General features: G+C 42.0%; 3 protein-coding genes across 4 annotated transcripts; 2 read left to right on the top strand and 1 right to left on the bottom strand.

Moving 5' to 3' along the window:
• The first annotated feature begins 385 nt into the window (after positions 1–385).
• On the top strand, positions 386–8,353 carry mcm7 (minichromosome maintenance complex component 7). Its single transcript, XM_040016240.1, has 15 exons — positions 386–606; positions 2,694–2,773; positions 3,261–3,425; positions 3,529–3,653; positions 3,740–3,920; positions 4,004–4,141; positions 4,223–4,372; positions 4,465–4,579; positions 4,667–4,798; positions 5,035–5,118; positions 5,380–5,591; positions 5,710–5,975; positions 6,095–6,263; positions 7,322–7,431; positions 7,750–8,353. Exons 1-15 carry the CDS (start codon positions 576–578, stop codon positions 7,961–7,963), a joined length of 2,172 nt encoding a protein of 723 aa, XP_039872174.1. The 5' UTR covers positions 386–575; the 3' UTR covers positions 7,964–8,353.
• A 1,339-nt stretch (positions 8,354–9,692) lies between these two features.
• Positions 9,693–12,135, top strand: and3 (actinodin3). Of its 2 annotated transcripts, XM_040015771.1 has the most exons (4): positions 9,693–9,843; positions 9,939–9,983; positions 10,080–10,240; positions 10,811–12,135. In XM_040015771.1, exons 1-4 carry the CDS (start codon positions 9,789–9,791, stop codon positions 11,597–11,599), a joined length of 1,050 nt encoding a protein of 349 aa, XP_039871705.1. In that variant the 5' UTR covers positions 9,693–9,788; the 3' UTR covers positions 11,600–12,135. The 2 variants fall into 2 exon arrangements, with proteins under 2 accessions (XP_039871705.1, XP_039871704.1); XM_040015770.1 differs by having other exon boundaries at positions 9,693–9,983.
• Positions 12,136–12,233: 98 nt separating this feature from the next.
• cops6 (COP9 signalosome subunit 6) lies at positions 12,234–18,454 on the bottom strand. Its single transcript, XM_040015774.1, has 10 exons — positions 18,354–18,454; positions 16,864–16,989; positions 16,625–16,756; positions 15,580–15,668; positions 15,261–15,323; positions 15,126–15,173; positions 14,905–15,019; positions 14,019–14,111; positions 13,704–13,804; positions 12,234–12,713 (listed from the first exon to the last, which is right to left on the bottom strand). The coding sequence occupies exons 1-10, from the start codon at positions 18,394–18,396 to the stop codon at positions 12,573–12,575; spliced, it is 951 nt and encodes a 316-aa protein (XP_039871708.1). The 5' UTR covers positions 18,397–18,454; the 3' UTR covers positions 12,234–12,572.
• Between the last annotated feature and the right edge of the window lie 99 nt (positions 18,455–18,553).

The raw sequence follows: 18,553 nt of genomic DNA, 5'->3' as shown, positions 1-18,553 counted from the left end.
TGTACGAACGTGATGATTATGTATATTGTAATAACGTGATATTATGTTGTTCAAACGTGAAAAGTATATTGTACAAACAGGAAAAGTATCTTGTTAGAACAATAAACCTTTCACGTTATAACGTGATACACTTGTATTTTTCTTTTGCCTGGGTGGCAGCTCTACGCTTCCGTAAAATACAGCTGTAAATCATGACATTATGTTGGGTTCATTCGTTCCACGCTCACCCTGTTGACACTGGGTTGCGCATGAATCCAATCATCGCATTTCGCGCCATTCCTGACAAACGGGGCGGAAGTTCGCACAGTCAGGTGACACCAGACTGCCCGCAGTTTTCGCGCCACCACCGAATCCCGCCTCTCCCCGCCGAAAGAAGCGACTCTATTGGCTGAGGGAGACGTCAGACTCGCGCCACTTCTTGTACAGAGCTAGGGGAGAAGCGCTGGCTGCTAGTGAATAAGTGTCCGGTGTTAGTGAAATTTTTTTTAAAAAGACCGAGCTTTGAGATAAACTGCGTTTCTCCCCTCGCGTTTTTGGAAGTAAGTTATCTTAACTGAAGCGCAATACCTGCAATCATGGCTCGCAAGGATTACGAAGCAGAGAAAGGTAATGTTTCATCTTTAACGTCATGGCAGCAACAGGTTGGCCGTTTTAGTCAACTTTTTACCAAATGACTTCTAAAATCCCACACGAAACCTTGGTGAACGTATATCACGGGGTGCACTGGCTATGAAGTTGGATATAATATAAAATCTGATTTATGTGTGCGAAAGCGCAACATTACCGCTTCGTTTCATTACTAACTCAGCTTGAAAGAAAACAATGATAGAAAATAAATGAGTGCTTGCACATGGTGTCAAGAAACCCGCGACACACGGGAGCAGTGTTAAAAATAAGTTGCAGAAACTTGTGTGAACATTAGCTATCCTCTTGATAACGACTTCGGTACTGTGTGTGTGTGTGTGCGCGCGCGACTGACAGAGGCTGTTGGCTCCACGGTGACCCGGATGGATCCTTAAACAAAGGAGCAGGCGCCACTGTGCAGCAGCAAGCACATGTCTCAACAGTTACACGAGCTGTTTGACTAAAGATAATCATTAATGTCGCGAAGTTTTTCATTTTTAATGTGTAACATTTAAAATCAAAGATAAAGCACTAGGCTGAAAAGTTGATCATAGTTTCAGATAACTTTATAAAGGCCATTCAAATGCTAGCTAAGTTCATATCAAACGCGAGCGCAACCTTAACATTTAATGGTACACAATGGCAGTAAGTTAACCCCTACTTCGCTTTTTAATAACTGACTTTTATAATGTCCACATTTAGAGTTTAGTTGAGGTGTTTAAACGTCTTGAAATCGGGTTAACTAGTAACCGCTAGCGAGCGAGCTAGCAAGCACCTCGTTAGCTGCTGTCAGTTAACCTGTTAACGTGCTGTTCTGTGTTTAGCTCGTTTACGCTGAGGGTCACAATATGTGTATATATACATTTCTAAAAACCGTAAGAAGACGCTAAATGATTGTTTACTTTGGGTAAACAAACTTTATTTCTGTTACACAAACATCTAAAAGGGCAGGGTTTTACTAATAATCGACCATTATAACAACACCATCAACGTTACGTTACGGTAAGTTTAAATTTGCAGCGGTGCTTGAGTCACTCTAAAGGTCCGAGTAAACTTCACAAACACCCGAGTCATCTTTCGTGAATCTAACCGACCGATTAAAGGCTGAAGTTTGTGGTGCATGAACCATCGATAGCATTAAGAAAGCTACTTCCACCGCCAAGAGATTAAGAGCAATAAGCTCGCAGTGATGGGGCTGCCTGCGCCTTGTGTTCAGTACACCCCGGCTAACCCTAGGCTAACATTAGAAGATGGCTGGCTGTGGTTTGAAAACAACAGCCGGGACTGTTTTTAAGAGCGGAGGGATGGCGGAGGGATACCGCGAGTGACTGGGCACAAAAAGCCATGTGCTGCTTTGTTTACAATAACATCCTCGAAGAGAGAAATAAAAAAGCAGAGGTGCGGATTTGCTGCTACCGCGTCAAAGTAAGTGGAGTATTTTATTTATCACGGCCAAGAGTAGTTTCGTTTCTCGAAGCGCTGAATTAAATATTGTTAACAGTTGTGGCTCTTTCGAGAAGTGGGGGGATATTTTCAAAAAAAAAAAATGGACACTGAACTGAGCGCGCCTGTTGTTGTATTTACATTATTGCCCAGAAGCTATCTGCTGCGTGTCGCCAGTTATTTCGCTCTAAAACTATTATGTGGAAACGTCAGAGCGGAATTGGCTTCATGTAACACATCAGTGGCAGTTTGTGCTTTACTGTAAGGCAGTAGTGACTCATCGAGATTACAGGATGCCATGTTACTCAACAAAGGGGGTCGTCGCAGGACAACAAATTAGCTCACAGTGTGTAGGCCCATTGCCGGTGGTGTTAATCAACAATTTAAACAGTTTTTAAGCTCAGGAATAAGATTTATTGTTTAAAGGGAACTAAAGTAAACAGCCTTTTCTTTGTGTGTGTGTGTGTGTGTGTGTGTGTGTGTGTGTGTGTGTGTGTGTTTGTGGCTAACAAACAATCTCCACCTAGTGTTTGCTGCATGTGGCCTGTCTGGGTTTTTTTGTTTGTTTGTTTTCTCGTCTCCCTCCTGTTAAATTGTACTGAAGGTATTTTTTGGTTGTTTTGCAGAAAAATGCAAAAGGTTCCTGCAGGAATTTTACACAGAGGATGACAACGGGAAGAAGCTGTTCAAGTATGGAGCCCAACTTGTGAGTATACTACAGAAATAATGAGTATAGATTTAGTTTTCAGAGTTGGTTCATTGCAGATTTTTGATATTATTGCACTTAAAAGAAAAAGTACAAATCTGGTGTGCTAATGAGCACTGATGCTTCACTGGTCAGTGAATAAAACATTTTAGCTACACTGTTCTTTGACACCATTTGTTGTCTTTACAAGCAGACATTTATGATTTGACAAAATCATAAATGTAAATGTTTATTTGAACTAGTTATTTTTGTTATAAGTAGAATAGTTTTGGGTGGATTGCATTAAAATGTAAAAGTGAAAGCAAAACTAAATGGCTCTTAATCAAGCTTCCATGTGAAAGATGGAAAAAGGCTCTTACCTATTTACAAAATGCATAATTCCCTTTTTGCTTCTAAATGTAGATGAAGGTGTGTTTGGCGTTAGTAGTAGCTGCAAAGATGGTTGTGTAATTGTTGGGTGATCATCTAATTAATTGCCTGCGTACAGGTGGCGCTGGCCCACAGGGAGCGGGTGGCTCTTTTTGTGGATCTGGATGATGTGGCTGAAGAAGACCCCGAGCTGGTCGAGAGCATCTGTGAGAATGCTAAACGTTACACAGCGCTGTTTGCTGATGCTGTCCACGAGCTGCTGCCAGAGTACAAGGAAAGAGATGTATGTTGATCAGTTTAAGAAGTGCCAAAAATGAATTGCTATTGTGATTTTTGCCCAGGATTAATGCGTCTATTTTTTATTTTATTTTTTTTAAAATGCATAGATTATTGCCAAAGATTCTCTGGATGTGTACATTGAGCACAGGCTGATGATGGAACAAAGGGGTCGTGACCCTGCAGATACAAGAGACCCTCGTAATCAATACCCGCCTGAACTCATGAGGAGATTGTAAGTTGAATCGGATTCAGAGCTGAGCTTTTACTGCATGTCTTTATTTGTCCTTTGATTATACAACTGTGAACTTCTTCCCACAGCGAGCTTTACTTTAAAGCTCCAAGCACCTCTAAACCCAAAGTGGTGCGTGATATTCGAGCCGACAGCATCGGTCACCTGGTTGCAGTTCGGGGTATTGTGACCCGAGCGACTGAGGTCAAACCGATGATGGCCGTGGCTACATACACATGTGACCAGTGTGGCGCTGAGACCTACCAACCAGTAAGACGGTTTTTAATCATCTATACATTTATATGCTTTCACAGGAACAAAGTTTTTCATCGTATCCTCTCGTTTTCCTTCAGATCCAGTCTCCTTCCTTCATGCCGCTTATTATGTGTCCCAGCCAAGAGTGTGTCACCAACAAATCTGGAGGGCGACTGTACTTGCAGACGAGAGGCTCCAAATTCATCAAGTTCCAGGAACTGCGTATTCAGGAACACGTAAGAAACTCCCAAACTTGTTATGTTTGTATTCAGTTGTTTTGGTTAACATTAGCTCACAAGTTTTGTCTGTTATTACAGAGTGACCAAGTACCTGTTGGAAACATCCCAAGGAGCATGACGGTGTATGTGCGTGGCGAAAACACACGTCTTGCCCAGCCAGGAGACCACGTAGCCATCACAGGAATCTTCCTCCCTCTGCTGCGCACAGGCTTCAGTCAGGCTGTTCAGGTATAATCTGCTTGTCAAAGTACACATGGGCTACTGCAATAATCTCATCTCCAGAAAGAAACTGAAATGTATTGTGGTTTTGCTCTTTTCAGGGTCTCCTGTCAGAAACCTATCTGGAGTGTCACAGCATTACACTCATGAACAAGACTGAGGATGACGAACTCGGTAACGAGGAGCTGACCGATGAGGAGTTGCGAAGCATCACAGGTCTGTTTGTTGGACAAACACTACAGTAGGAACACATAAACTGAGACCTTGGTCTTTAGTGTCTGAGGTGAATATTTTTCTTTGTAGATGAAGGATTTTATGAGAAGCTAGCTGGCTCCATAGCGCCAGAGATCTATGGACACGAAGATGTGAAGAAGGCTTTGCTGCTGTTGCTGGTTGGAGGAGTGGAACAGGCTCCCAAAGGCATGAAAATCAGAGGTGAGGACAAACAAGATTATAACGGCAGAATCCTTTTCTTCTGTTTCATCATATTGTAACATAGCTTTCTAATACTAATTTTAATGTGTAATTTTAATATAATTTATGCTCCTTTATCACGCTGGCACAAGACCAAACTTCTTTATTCCATAGGTACATTTCTTTGAAGTTGTTTTTCCTCATTAAATGTTGTAATCACTGCAGTGCTCTTACTCCGTTGTCTCTTCTTCCTCAAGGCAACATTAATATCTGCCTGATGGGAGATCCAGGAGTCGCCAAGTCCCAGCTGCTGTCCTACATTGATCGTCTGGCTCCTCGAAGTGAGTCCTGTTTGTTGTCCCCCATCTGGTTTAATGCTTTATCTAGTATGGCGTTTACTTTCCATTAGGTCCTACACTGTGACGGCTTAACTTCTGGTGGGATAGTTTGATTAGAGCACTCGCTTTTTGTTTTAATGCAAAGTTTTGAATGCCAACAGCCCGTTATATAATTGGAAGTTTTATTCTGAGTGAAGCTTGAAGTATTAACCGTGTGATCAACAGCTAATTGTAGCTTTTTCTTGTTCCCTGTCTGCTGTTCAGGCCAGTACACAACAGGTCGTGGTTCATCTGGGGTCGGTCTGACTGCGGCAGTGATGCGTGACCCCCTAACCGGTGAGATGACTCTAGAAGGAGGAGCCTTAGTTCTGGCTGACCTGGGCATCTGCTGCATTGATGAGTTTGATAAGATGGCGGATGCAGATCGAACCGCCATCCATGAAGTCATGGAACAACAGACCATCTCCATTGCTAAGGTATCCTTAATTACTGCCAGTACTCGGGGGGGAGGGGAGGGAGTATTAGGGGAAGTATCTGGAAACATTCAATGCCTGTTTAACATCCACACTCAAGTTTATTTAATCTCCCTTCCAGGCTGGCATCATGACCTCCCTCAACGCCCGTTGCTCTATTCTAGCAGCAGCTAACCCCGCCTATGGCCGCTACAATCCCCGGAAGAGCATCGAGCAGAACATTCAGCTGCCAGCTGCTCTGCTCTCCCGTTTCGACTTGCTGTGGCTCATCCAGGACAAACCAGATGCTGATGCTGACCTGCGTCTGGCCCAGCACATCACCTACGTGCACCAGCACTCCCGCCAACCGCCCTCACACTTCACCCCTATTGACATGAAACTGATGAGGTGAGAATTTGCATGTTTAAAAATGAACACATGAAGGTTATTGTTGTAGCTCAGAATTTACTTCAAATAGGTCTACGTAATAGGCAATATTAACTAATGACAAATGTAATTTCCATCAGGCGTTATATATCTCTGTGCAAGAAGCGGCAGCCTGTGGTGCCCGAGTCACTGGCCGATTACATCACTGCTGCTTATGTGGAAATGAGAAAAGAGGCTCGGGTCAGCAAAGACACCACCTTCACCTCCGCTCGTACGCTCCTCTCCATCCTGCGCCTCTCCACTGCACTGGTAAGAATTCCACATCCACTTGAGTAGTAGTGGGTGGCTGGAAACATTTAGAGGCCAATCTGATTGAACGCCTGCAGGAGGGTTATAATTTTGTCAGACATTTGTTTTAAGAAGTGAAACAGGGTTACATTTGTTTTTCATCAAACTCCAGTGGAACTTACATTTGCAGAAAAGTGTCGTATGGGGTTCGGTTGCACAACTTTTGTGGAGCTTTTAATGGAATTAAATTGTCTTGATCGATCGTCCAGTGTGGGATAAAGTGCTTACAGTGCAGGTAGTGATGATAATCTGGCCTACTGCATTGTGAGCACTTCTTTCCCACGCTGGACAAAAATCTCTGACTGCCAAAACCAGTTCCAGTAGCAAAAACGCTACACCCACTCACAACATGAATATTATTAAAAAAGCTTGAATTAAGTCTGTCTTGTATCATCTCTGCCTCTGGTTGTCAAAAGTGCTGTTTGTGCAGGTAGCAGTCATCCACCTACTGCAAAACCAGCACTTCAGGTTAACAGGTAGGCAATGTGCTGCACACAGATGTCCACAAGGGGGCAAAACACAGCCACAAGCAGTATTGATGCCACAGCTGCACATCAGCTTATTTGTGTGTTTTCAGATGGCTCATTTGGTATTTTCCCCTTCATGAGCACGAGGGAGCTGCTTTAATGTCTTTGCTGATCCTGGCCAGCTTTGCAGGGTGGGCAGTCAGCCTGTGTGCATAAGGACCAGCTGTGCAAACCCATGCAAAACTGACCATGGCCAGGACTGCCATCAGTGTGTTCTACAAAAAACTCAAATTGATCATAACAGTATTCAGATGGGATCTTTTGTGTGGTGTTTTGATTTCATGCTATAGAGAGACTAGCTGGTGTTGAGAGGCGGAGACTTGGGCAATTGCCGGGCATCCCAGAGGGCATTGCACTTGTCTCGGTCTGACAGTGCCGGCACAGCGCAGCCTAAGTTGAGATGGATATTGTAGGATTATTTTTAACTCTTATTCGTGCATTCACTCAAACTACAGTCTTAGCATTATCTTCACCTTTAACTCCCTACTTCAGGCTCGACTTCGCATGATGGACACCGTAGAGAAGGAAGATGTAAACGAGGCTATGAGGCTGATGGAGATGTCCAAGGATTCATTACAGGCTGACAAATCCAGCACCACAAGGTTAGAGCTAAAAACCAGGCCTGTTTTTTAAATATGGCTTTCAGTGAGCTCAGACTAACATGACTGGATGTCATTGATTCAGAGCTGTTTTATGAGTTTCTTGCATGTCCTGAAGGAAGCTGTAAAACTTGCTTGATTTTTATGGAGCTCTGTTCACACGACAGAATGTTCAAAACGGGCAGGAAATGTAGTTTGTGCATTCGTACGTGTAGTATGTTTACATGCCTTACTTTGTGCCATTTCTGAGTAGGTTTATTCAAAATTCCTTGAGGCTTTAAAGTTAACATTTTTTTAAAATATCTGCTTCCTCATCTGCAGGACGCAGCGACCGGCCGACGTCATCTTCTCTCTGGTGCGCGAGCTCGCTGCAGAGGGCCGTGGAGCCGGTGGGTTGGTTCGCATGGCTGAAGCAGAGCAACGTTGCGTCTCTCGTGGCTTCACGCCCGCCCAGTTCCAGGAGGCCTTGGAGGAGTACGAAGAGCTGAACGTGTGGCAGGTCAACCAGGCCCGCACGCGCATCACTTTCGTCTGAACAACCCGGGACACGCCTTCATGCACATTTTGTTTCAGTCACCTGAGGGAGGGTGGGGGACTCTTTGTTGTGGGTTTTCTACAGACTTGTAATGAGGTTAAGCATTTTGTAAGTCCAGCAGATGGAAGATTCTTTTTAAATATGACTATTATTGCGAGAATTCCAGCTAATGGAAACCCAGAACTCCAGAAGAATCCTGTTAACAGTACCTTGCTTGTAAATATGTATGTCAGAAGTTAGTATTGTGAAGTATTTCCTGTGGTTTGGCTGCAAGCATCCGTTTAACATTGAGCATTTCTGTACATTTTATACTTGATGATGCAAATCAGACAAATTTATATTGAGCCTTGTATTGTGAGAGTTAAAATAAAATGATGGTTCAATACTCTGCCTGGTGCCGAGTCTTCTGTGCACATAATGTGGGATGAAGAAATGTGTATGAACACCTGGTTTCACAGTGGGGACGCCTCGCTAATCCTTTGAGTAACGCCTGCCCACAAAACATACAGGTCTGCAAGTCACAATTTTCATGTTGAAAGACAAAACCCGCACAACTTTGGGTTTGTGAGTCACTGAACCAAAGATTTCAAAAGGCTTGGATATTCAGAAAAGGCAACAAATGTTTAATGCTGCCAAATCTAGCTTTCAAAACCGCAAGCTTCCAGCTGTATGATGAATGATCCTGTAACCCACTAACACATTGTATACACTGTCTCGGTAGAGTAACTAGTAATCATGTGTCACCTAAATGTTTTGGTCTACTGATGACATGTATCTAAATAATTGAATCTAATACAGCAAGAAGCTAAAACAATGTAAACTTGGAAATTATATTTTCATCATGGACATTATTCACAATCTATTTATCACATTTGACATCGTTATGATTGGGGAATGTGGGAGAATAACATTAAACTGACCAGTGTGTGTTATTGCATGTATGTTTAGTATGATGGCCTTCAGTAAGAATGCAGTCTGAGTATTGAACATGCCGAGACAAAGGCGGCTTTTTCTGTAGATAGCTGTCCTGTGTTCAAAAAGCAGGTGTTCACTGGGTAAAAATAACAACCTTTAGAAACCGGTGGTGTTTCAGAAATCTGTGAAGTCTCATTATGAATGTATGTTTAAGGCAACATGGGTTGTCATCTATGTTTTTTGTAAGCTTTTCTGGCATGGATATTGTGTTAGTAGGCAGCATTTTCACTACGGTTGCAGTTGCCCCAGCAGGTGATGCTTCACTTCCACACTTAATGGGGAGTTTCCATTTGAAGTCTGTTTTGTTTTATGGCTTTGCTGCAAAGGTCCTGAGGCTTTCTGTTCTTAATTGGCGCCAAAGGCCCCACATTAAAGTGTATTAAAAGGAAGGTGGAGACAAGATTTCGGTCTAAAATTCGGTAGAGTCCGATTGGATAGAAGATAATGTTACAGGGTAACCGACGCAGAGATGTGTATTTAACCCACTCAGCCTTGTTCAGACCAGTGAAGACTGCCTCCCGAGTCAGGTGAGTAAAACAGGCAGATGTGTTTTCTTTACAATATTGGGTCGTGCAATAAGAAGCAAAAATATAATTTGAATTAATAAAGTTATTAATTGCAAGCCACATTTATATTCTACAGTCTATATTAATCTTTGCATTTAGAGCATCAGATTGCAGTTTTACCTGAAGACATATTTTTATGTCTTACAATTGAATTTTGGTATTAGACACATACCTTTGTTAAATGTGTAGATGTGAAATGTAATTGATTCAGAGTTATTTTGTACGAACTAACAGTTTTCCTCAAAATGATCATTTCCTTTTCTTCATGATCACAGAGGTTCAAGATGATTTCTTCATCGTGCTTGGCGGGGGCACTCTTCTGTCTTGTGTTTCTCCCAGGTCTGCTCTGCTTCTTTTACTTCACAATGTCACAGGTTCACCTCTCAAAAACAATCAAAATCAACATCCACAAATTATTTTTCATCCTCTTTCAGGCCTGTTGGAGGCCAAATCTTTGTTGAATGTCATAAAGCAGGAACGTAAGTTAAAAAAGAACAATTTTCTGAGCCTTCATGCAGCGGTGCTGTTTTTCCAACTGTTTTTGAGAGACTCAGCTTCATCTCCTCTTTTTACAGAGATGGTCCCTGTAGGCGATGTTAGCATTGATGCAGAGAAAGCAAATGATTTTCTGACTCACTCCAGACCAAAGCGTAATGCGGACCCTCGGTGGTACAGAGGAAACCCAGACTTCCAGGCTTACTACAAATACTACAGCAGCATCGGACACACTGAGGGGGTAAGAAACACTTTGGGCTTCCTGGGGCAGCCCAAATATTCACCGTCTATATAAGCACCTCAGAATGTGTCACTGTAGGTGTTCTTTATTTTAAACATTCTTTGTAGTAACAGAAAACTGTGACAAGTCACCTTTGCAGACCAGCAAATGTAAGATTTTAGCTAATAAGGATGTTAAATTTTGAATTCAGTCCAGGTTCTGGTTGTTTAAAATCAGCACCAACATGTTGTATCTGGTTGTGGAAGATTTTAAATCTAAACCTTCATAGTTTAAAAAAAAGCAGGAAGAAAAAAGATTTTTCATTTTGATCTCAGAGGGTCAGGATTTTGGGATTCAAAACACATCACCTCTCGGCTTAGTCGAGAAGTGCGATTACAACTGAGCTTTTTAATTTAAAAACACATATAATCATGAAGGATTTCAGATTTTAAATGTTTCTCAGGGTTTCTTTCTTAACCAACTGAAGATTATAAATCTACTTGTGGCAGCTTTTTTTTTTTTTTTTTGCAGTTTGATGCTACATAAATAAACCTGAGTTTGTCTTTCCTTTACTCTTTTTTTGCCTCTCAGCTCTATGAGATCGACAAGCTGCGAATGCTCTACCAGCAGATGAGGTACCTGGAGCACACCTACGGCCCTGATGCTTCCTATTTCCAGAGCAAACTGGGAGTGCCTATGATCATGTGTGACCCAGCCACAGACAAGAAGTGCAAAGTTGTTGCTCCTCCTCCTCCTCCACCGCCAATGAAAGGGGTCCCAAGACCCACAGAGCCTCCTGCTCTTCCTATTGCTCCAGCCATTTCACAGGCCGATGTGCTCTACCTGTGTAACCAAAAGGACCCCCTCTGCAAGCCTCACATTGTCTACATGCCCACAGGTGCAGTACCTGTGCTCTGTGACCCTCGGTACCACCCCCACTGCACTCCCCAGAAGGTTGCACCAGCTCCCGTGGCAGTGCCTCAACCACCTCCTCCTAAGAAATCTGGCCCACCTCCACCTCCCCCAGTCTTTGTCAAGAAGTCTCCCCCAGCTCACATCCGCACCTTTAAGGGCATGGAGTACGATTGTGACCCCTACTGGGATCCCGACTGCCTGATTGACAACCCACCCAGGCCCATCAAAGGAAAGGTTGTGGTCCCGCCACCCCCACCCCCTCCGGTCGAGGAGGAAGAAGCGGAGGAACATGTGGAGGAGCCAGCACCTCCTGCACCCATTAAGAAAGTAACCTACTACCCTCACCCTTACTACTACCAGCACCCTCTACCCTACAACCCCAGGGATGATCTGTACGATCCAGCCCGCTTCCAGTACCCACGGCCTGCTGATGCTGCTGACGAGCCTGCAGAGGAGAGCCAGTAAAACATCCAGAGGGAGCAAAACAGACTATGAAAACATCCAAGTTGCACACTTTCACATCTTTTATACGTAATGTCAATAAAACCAATGTCTTAGCGCATTTTTAGATGCAGTGTAATTACATCGATGACTCAATGTGTAACTGCCAGTATGTGAAAAACCAATTTTCTTTTTGACAAGAATAAATTGTAACAAATCAGTTTTTCACCAGCGAGTAGCATTTTGAGTTGGAATATCCTTTTTGAAAGGTGCAAAGTAGCCTCAAAAGGAAAGCTTTGCTCCACCCATCACCACATGGCAGGTAAAAATCACTTGTGAAGTACCAGCATGCATGCTGGGAGGCCATTATGTCTGTTCTGCTGTACATTTAATAGCCAAATAAATGCTGACTCCTGTTATTTTCCATACACTCTGGAGCAATAAGTCACCCTGCAGTCTTTTTCCTGCCTCTCTGTCCAAAACCTATAAGGGCAATCAAACAGCAGGAACACAACTTCAGAGGGTGATCTGCAAACGTGCTGCTACTGCCAATAAACCTCCAGCTAGGCGAGCTCCACGTAGCAGACTTTCATGTGCTCATTTAAAAGTGCAGCTCTGACTTTTTTTAATGTGCTTCGTTGACAGAAGATTCAAAGTCTCATGGGGAAAAAAACGAAAAATCAGCAGATCATTTATTACATACAGGAACATGAAACAATAAAACAAACTGGGTAAAATAACAGAACGTTCATGTACAGTGGACTCATTGCTGTGCAGACCCACCAAACAGATGAGTGACTTTGTACATAGCTTTTAATGATCGGTGCTTTTAGATACACTTGTGGTTGGAATTTTTTAACTGCTCTGAAAAGCTACGGTTGGTTTAAGAACTGCTTTTTAGCTAATCAAAGTAGAAACAGACAAAAAAAACAAAGAAAAGAAAAAGACAGAACAGAGAATAATAAACTGCGGTGCTCGTTTTGATTCTCTGCTTTGCTCAAAAGAAGAGTCCTCTCATCCTCCGGCCGATGCCCTGTCTGTCGTACAGGACGTTGAACTTGTTGATGAACTGATTCATACTGTTGCAAGTCTTGGTGATAGTGCCTAAGTAGGCCATGAGGCCGACGTCATTACATTGCTGCAGGGTAAACAGAAGAACGGTGTCAGGGAGTTCTCACTTTTACAGCACAATGAACAGTAACATCATCACAACAAGAGATATTTAATCATAAATTAATTTTTCCTTGTGACTCAGACTTCTTATCTTATCTAACTGACCATCTTTTATTGCTGCTTTCATTTTATTATTGTAGTATTCGATGTCGATGACAGCAAAACGTGCAGCAAAAAGGGTGCAGCTACACTTTGATAAAGTGAGATGTGAGCTTTGATTTTAGGATTGTGTTTGTCTTCAGTTTTTGGACCCAGTACTTGGGAACACTGTGAAAGATTTATGTAATGTGGGTAAAAGTAAGCAAATAGAGAGTGGAGTACACTGTGTAAAAGTGACTAAATAATCACCAGCTGTAAAAATACATTCCACTGCTCCGTTAATTTATTGTACACTGGCAGATTATTCAAAAAACAATGGAAAAATACCTAAAATGACTTCACGCGTCTTGCATAGAACTTATCAAACTGAAGATTGGTGACTTTTTGCAATACAGTTGCACGACTTAGAAAATAAATGAAAAGCAGCTCCTATCTCATCAAAAATGATCCATATGCTTTATGTGGCCGGTGCAGCAATGGGGTCAGTTTATAAACTGATGCATTTGTCTTTACATCTTTACTAACTACAGCAAATGCTTGAAAAGTACTTTGAGCATTTTATGTGTCTCGATACGCAACGAAAATTTATTTGGCTCTAAACTCTGTCCACTGAAACACTGTAGTTCCATCTTTATAATTACATGTAAACACATCACATTTGAATACACTGATCCCTGAATCGCGTGTTTCCCTGCCTGTTAACTGTTACAATGCTGCTAAATATTAGCTATATTTAAAAACTGTTACCAAAGAGAGGCAAGTTAGATTATTCCTTTTCTCATTTTTCCCGGGATTTTGATTTGCCTTGGTCCATCTGTGTGTGTGTGTGTGTGAAGGAGCAACAAAGATTACTTACATCATAGAAGTCAGTTTTGAATTTTATGGTGCTGAGGACTGGCAGTCTGTGGCACAGGGCGTTTGCTTCTCGAAGGATCTCATGATTAAATGGCACCTCGCCTGTGAGAAACAAATAAACAGCACGCTGGAAAATGTTGAGTTTGTCAAGAAACTGTCAAACAGAAGCTTGTAATTACAGAGGGGCATGTTTGAGGGGCCGCCTTTAAAAAAATGAAGGAGAGGAAACATCTCATTTAAAAACATCTGCTTTTCAGATTTATTTTCACATTCTTCGCTCTCACTCCGTCATTAAACTACCCTCTCATCCTCTCACCTGCTTCCACGGCTTTGACGTACTCTAGAATGATCTTCACTCGGCTGTGGAGCATCTTTATCGCACTGTGCTGGGCTATAAGGTGTTCAGCAACTAACACAGAAGAAAGACACCAAACAACACAGTTAAACCCCGATTCATTTTGATGGTGACCAATAAGATGCAGGTCACAGGACAGCTGACTGATGGAGGAGACACCATGTGACACCATGCCCTAACTGACAGCTTGTTACACCTCATTTAAATCATTTATTTCTGGGTTTACATGGTTGTACAATGTAAAAATTTCCCCCCAGTGTGAGGCAGTAAGTTTGGAGAGCTACTGTAAAACCCTGAGGGAGAAAATTCAGCTGAAAGCATCTAATCCGTGGATCCTGCCACCATGCATGTGGCAACCCAGGGGCTAGATTCACCTCTTTTTTGACTTTGCCCCCTTCCTAACATGACTTTAACACTTGAGAAGCTCTAGTATGCATCACAGAGGCATGAGTGCAGAAAGACAAAACTAGAGAACGGCCAAACTGAAATTGTAGAAGGTGTTTTTGTTGTTGTTGTATTTTTTTTTAATCATACCTCGTATCACAAATCATTTGTATATTGCATTTTTTAAAGGAAACACATTTTCATAAAAACTAGTCAAGTCTGCCTTTAATCTTTGACAACAGCGCCTCTAACCTGATCTCTAACCGTTTCTAAGCCTAGAAACTCAACAAAGCTACAAAAGCCATTTCCTTTGGATTTGAAGCTGGAGAAAAGCTCTGATTTACCACCTTTTGTGGCTTATTGTTAAATAAAGAATGCTTAATTAGCAACAATTCATGACTATGATCAGTGTGTAGCTAGTAGGACATGTACAAGTAATTCTTGAGGCAACAGCTTGTCTTGCCTGTTGAGTTTTCTCCAGTGCCGGTGGCCGTCATACGAGCTACGTGGTCAACGCCAATTCTCTCCGCTTCCTCTGTGGCCAGAGTGTACGTCAGCTCAGCAAATAACATGGTGGCCTGAAAACAAACAAACAAACAAAAACAATACATATCAGATGGAACTGAAACATCTGTGGCAATCAAGATTAGACGTGCACTAGATAAAAGTGGAAGTAAACTATACCTCGCCACTGATGATGTCAATGACAGATTCATAAACGCTAACAGGAAGCTGTGGGACAAAAGAACACTGTTTAGAGCAGAGGCGTTTGTATTTGTACCAGTGACATCATTGCTGAAACAATGCAAATGAACTCACGTCCGTGTGTTTGGTCATTGGGTTGAGCTTCAGGAAAAGAGGGCTCTCAATGATCTCGCACACCTGCCAGGAAGTAGAGAAATGAGGGTAAAAGCAAACGATCTGAAATATCCAGCATCATGTACTTGTGTGTAGACTCTATAGCAGTATAAAGGCATGTGTTAAAGTACAACACAAGTGGAGCAGGTGTGTATGGGGTTTTAAGATATTTAAAAGCTTAAAAGTGATACATTTTGCTTCTGAAACATTCATGTCCACAGTACACGTGTCAAAACATCGACATCCTGCCACCTGTCAGTGGGCTTCAGTGTCTGCCTACCTGCTTGTGAATGTGGATATCTGACTGGTCTGGAGGACCACCTGTGGTGTACCAGCCCAGAAACTCCATGTCTTTGAAGACCTGTTTGACTGAGAGACCAGAGGACAAATGTAAGAACAAAATGATCTGATGACTTGACTTACTGATAAATAAATATCTGAGAGGGGCTTGGAGAACATAGTCATCAACGAACTCTCTCACAGTGACATGAAAACTGAAGAGATTTTTTTTTTCCCTCATGCTCCGCTTTTTTCAAGGTTACAGCAGTTAACTAAACAATATAGTGAACTTACAAAACAAACTACAGGTTTAAGTCTTTGTCATTTTAATAAAATGTGTTAAAAAATACAAATTTAAAAAAAACCCTGCTTGATGAGGCTTTGTTGCAAATGCTTACAGAGGCTCGGGATGTCTCCACGACTGTGAGTCAACTGCCTTCATAAAGAGTTGTGTTTTTGTTATAATCACTGTTCTGATTTTCTGGAAATTAACAGGAACTGACTTGAAAAAAAATTTACAAAATCCAAAACAAGAGGCAGAGATCGAGAGTTTTGGTAGTTTTTATGTCATTTTGACCAAAAGACTTGTGTGTAAATCATTTACTTATGGCTCAACAACTGGATCCAATGCTGCCATCTTTTGGTCAAGTGTCAGGAATCTCCCTTCACGTGTTTTACTCCTTGCACATCCAAACATATTAACAATGTATCTGTACTCTTTGGGAACTGAAACTCCAAAACTACAGAGTCCCATTCTGGCGTTCAAGACTTATCAATTGTTGTACTGTTTATTGTTCTTCGTGTGGGAAGGTCAGAACACAGATAGAAAATGTCTCAATTTAATAAAGGAGGCAAGGACAAAACTAGAGTCTAAGTCTAGAAAAACAAATCACGACAAACTGACGTGTGAACGGATTTTCCTGAATGATGATTACGCCAGTGTTACTAATTTTAGCACAACTCCAGCTACTGAACAACTGAGTCATCAAAGAAGATGCACACACAAATATGTGCATTATTGTCCTTAACACTTGAACAAAGCTTACACTGTTCCTCCTTGGTGTAGTAGTACTCCTTGTCAATGTGCACTTTGTCGTCTATGGTGTGAGACAGCAGCTCAAAGGAGTTCATCACCTCGATGTTTCGACCCTCCTGTTTCCCAATCAGAGCTCCTATCACTGAGCAGAGACAAACACAACAGCATATGTTTATCTTTAACTTAGACTTTTATTCCATAAGCCCAATATATATGTGATAGGATAATGTGTTGTTTTTTCACACATACCCTGCATCGGTCGGCCCTCCTGTGAGCGGATGCGTATCCAGTGATCGGATATGTTTAGGATAACCAGAGGGTGTAAGGCCACAGAAACACTCCCAGTGACCCCTGAGGCCATAACACTGGGGCTGGCTACAATCACACAAAGACACAAACATGATTGGGATTAACAGTATGTCAATGACAATATATAAAAAAGTCAAAAAACTTGTTAACTGGAAGCACTTTGTCAAATTCAAACAATTACCAGAAAGCCAGACAAAGGGTTTCCATCTCAAATCAACCATCTCAGAATTTTATCGTCACAAACTGTAAAATTTTACCTTCGTATGATATCAATGAAAATGTGTCGATGGACCATTTTTGAAAAGAATACATCTTGAAAAATATTTGATATATGAAGCTACAAATTCATAGCAACCAATATATATGTATCCAATCTGTGGACCATAGCCTTTTTAGGCAAATCTGAGATAGTTGTGCAAAAGGGCAACAGTGACCCAAACGGAAATACTTCTTCAAATTCAAATAATTACTGGAAAATTAGGAAAAAAGCAACAGTGATCAACCAAAAGTGATTAATATGGTCCAATCACATTAACTGGAAAGTTAATCAACAATGGATCAGCCCTGTTTCGGTATACGTCTAATCAAACTGCATATATATATGGAACACAAGAAAATAAGCAGAGACACATCAATAGCGGTAAATCAGTATGGACCCAAAACAATCAATAACGTATGACCAATGCATAACAGACAAAATAATAAGAGAGATTATTTACACTCAGATTGTAGCTGATGACAATAATCTATGTCACTGAGCTCCAGAGCCAAGCAACAGTACACCGTTTTCTTTCCATTCAAAATAAGTGACTGGATATATCCTTTTGGCATTAATCATCTGTTTAGTTTGGCACAAACGATCATTCTCAGGATCGTTCCTAAAAAGTTAAATAGCATATACAATCATAAAAGGAGTTCCACAGTTTCCCAACAACCATGGACAGGTAGATCAGTCAGCGAGGTGCCCAATGACAGTTTATAAAGTTAATAAAACGCGACTCTGAGCGGTCGCCCTGTGCTCGCTACATACAGTCATTTTAATGTATATGTAACTATTCACACAGATATAGGCCTGCATGTCGGTTTCTCTCATGTATAGCTAATGTTGACGTGTTTGGTGTTGCAGCACTGCCACAGCATTTTAATCAACTGCACATGATGTTAGCTTTTACTTCAAATTTCTGATGCAGACTCCTGTGGCAAAGCAGAGGGAACTGCCTGAAATATCCACAGTGATGAATGTACTGACAGCTTCACAGAGCTGAGTACGTTAACCTGCTATGTCAGCGAGCAAGCTCCTTACGACCCTTTAACACCACGGAGTCGCCACTTCCGCTCACTTATAACACACAAAACAACATATACGGCAACCTGCGCGCAGGTTTTGGTTGGTGTGGACAGAAACGATGAGATGAGGGATAAATACTCGCCTGCCCCATCCACTTCCATTCCTCCACCATTGCTGGTCGCCATCTTGTCCGGTAATCCGCGCAGGCGCAGTGGACTGTTGATGCAAAGGACGCTAAGTGGCTCTTCGTGGGGCTCTTTTTTTAAAACAAACCGTGTCGCATATTCACGGTCATAAACCTGATGGGAGTTTATAGAAACATAGGCTTTTTGGGTCGGGGAA

Source organism: Simochromis diagramma, unplaced genomic scaffold (assembly GCF_900408965.1).
Source record: "Simochromis diagramma unplaced genomic scaffold, fSimDia1.1 OVJJ01000685.1, whole genome shotgun sequence".
NCBI lineage: Eukaryota > Metazoa > Chordata > Actinopteri > Cichliformes > Cichlidae > Simochromis > Simochromis diagramma.
The sequence above is the reverse complement of the archived record's forward strand: the minus strand, read 5'-3'. Positions and strand labels throughout refer to the sequence as shown.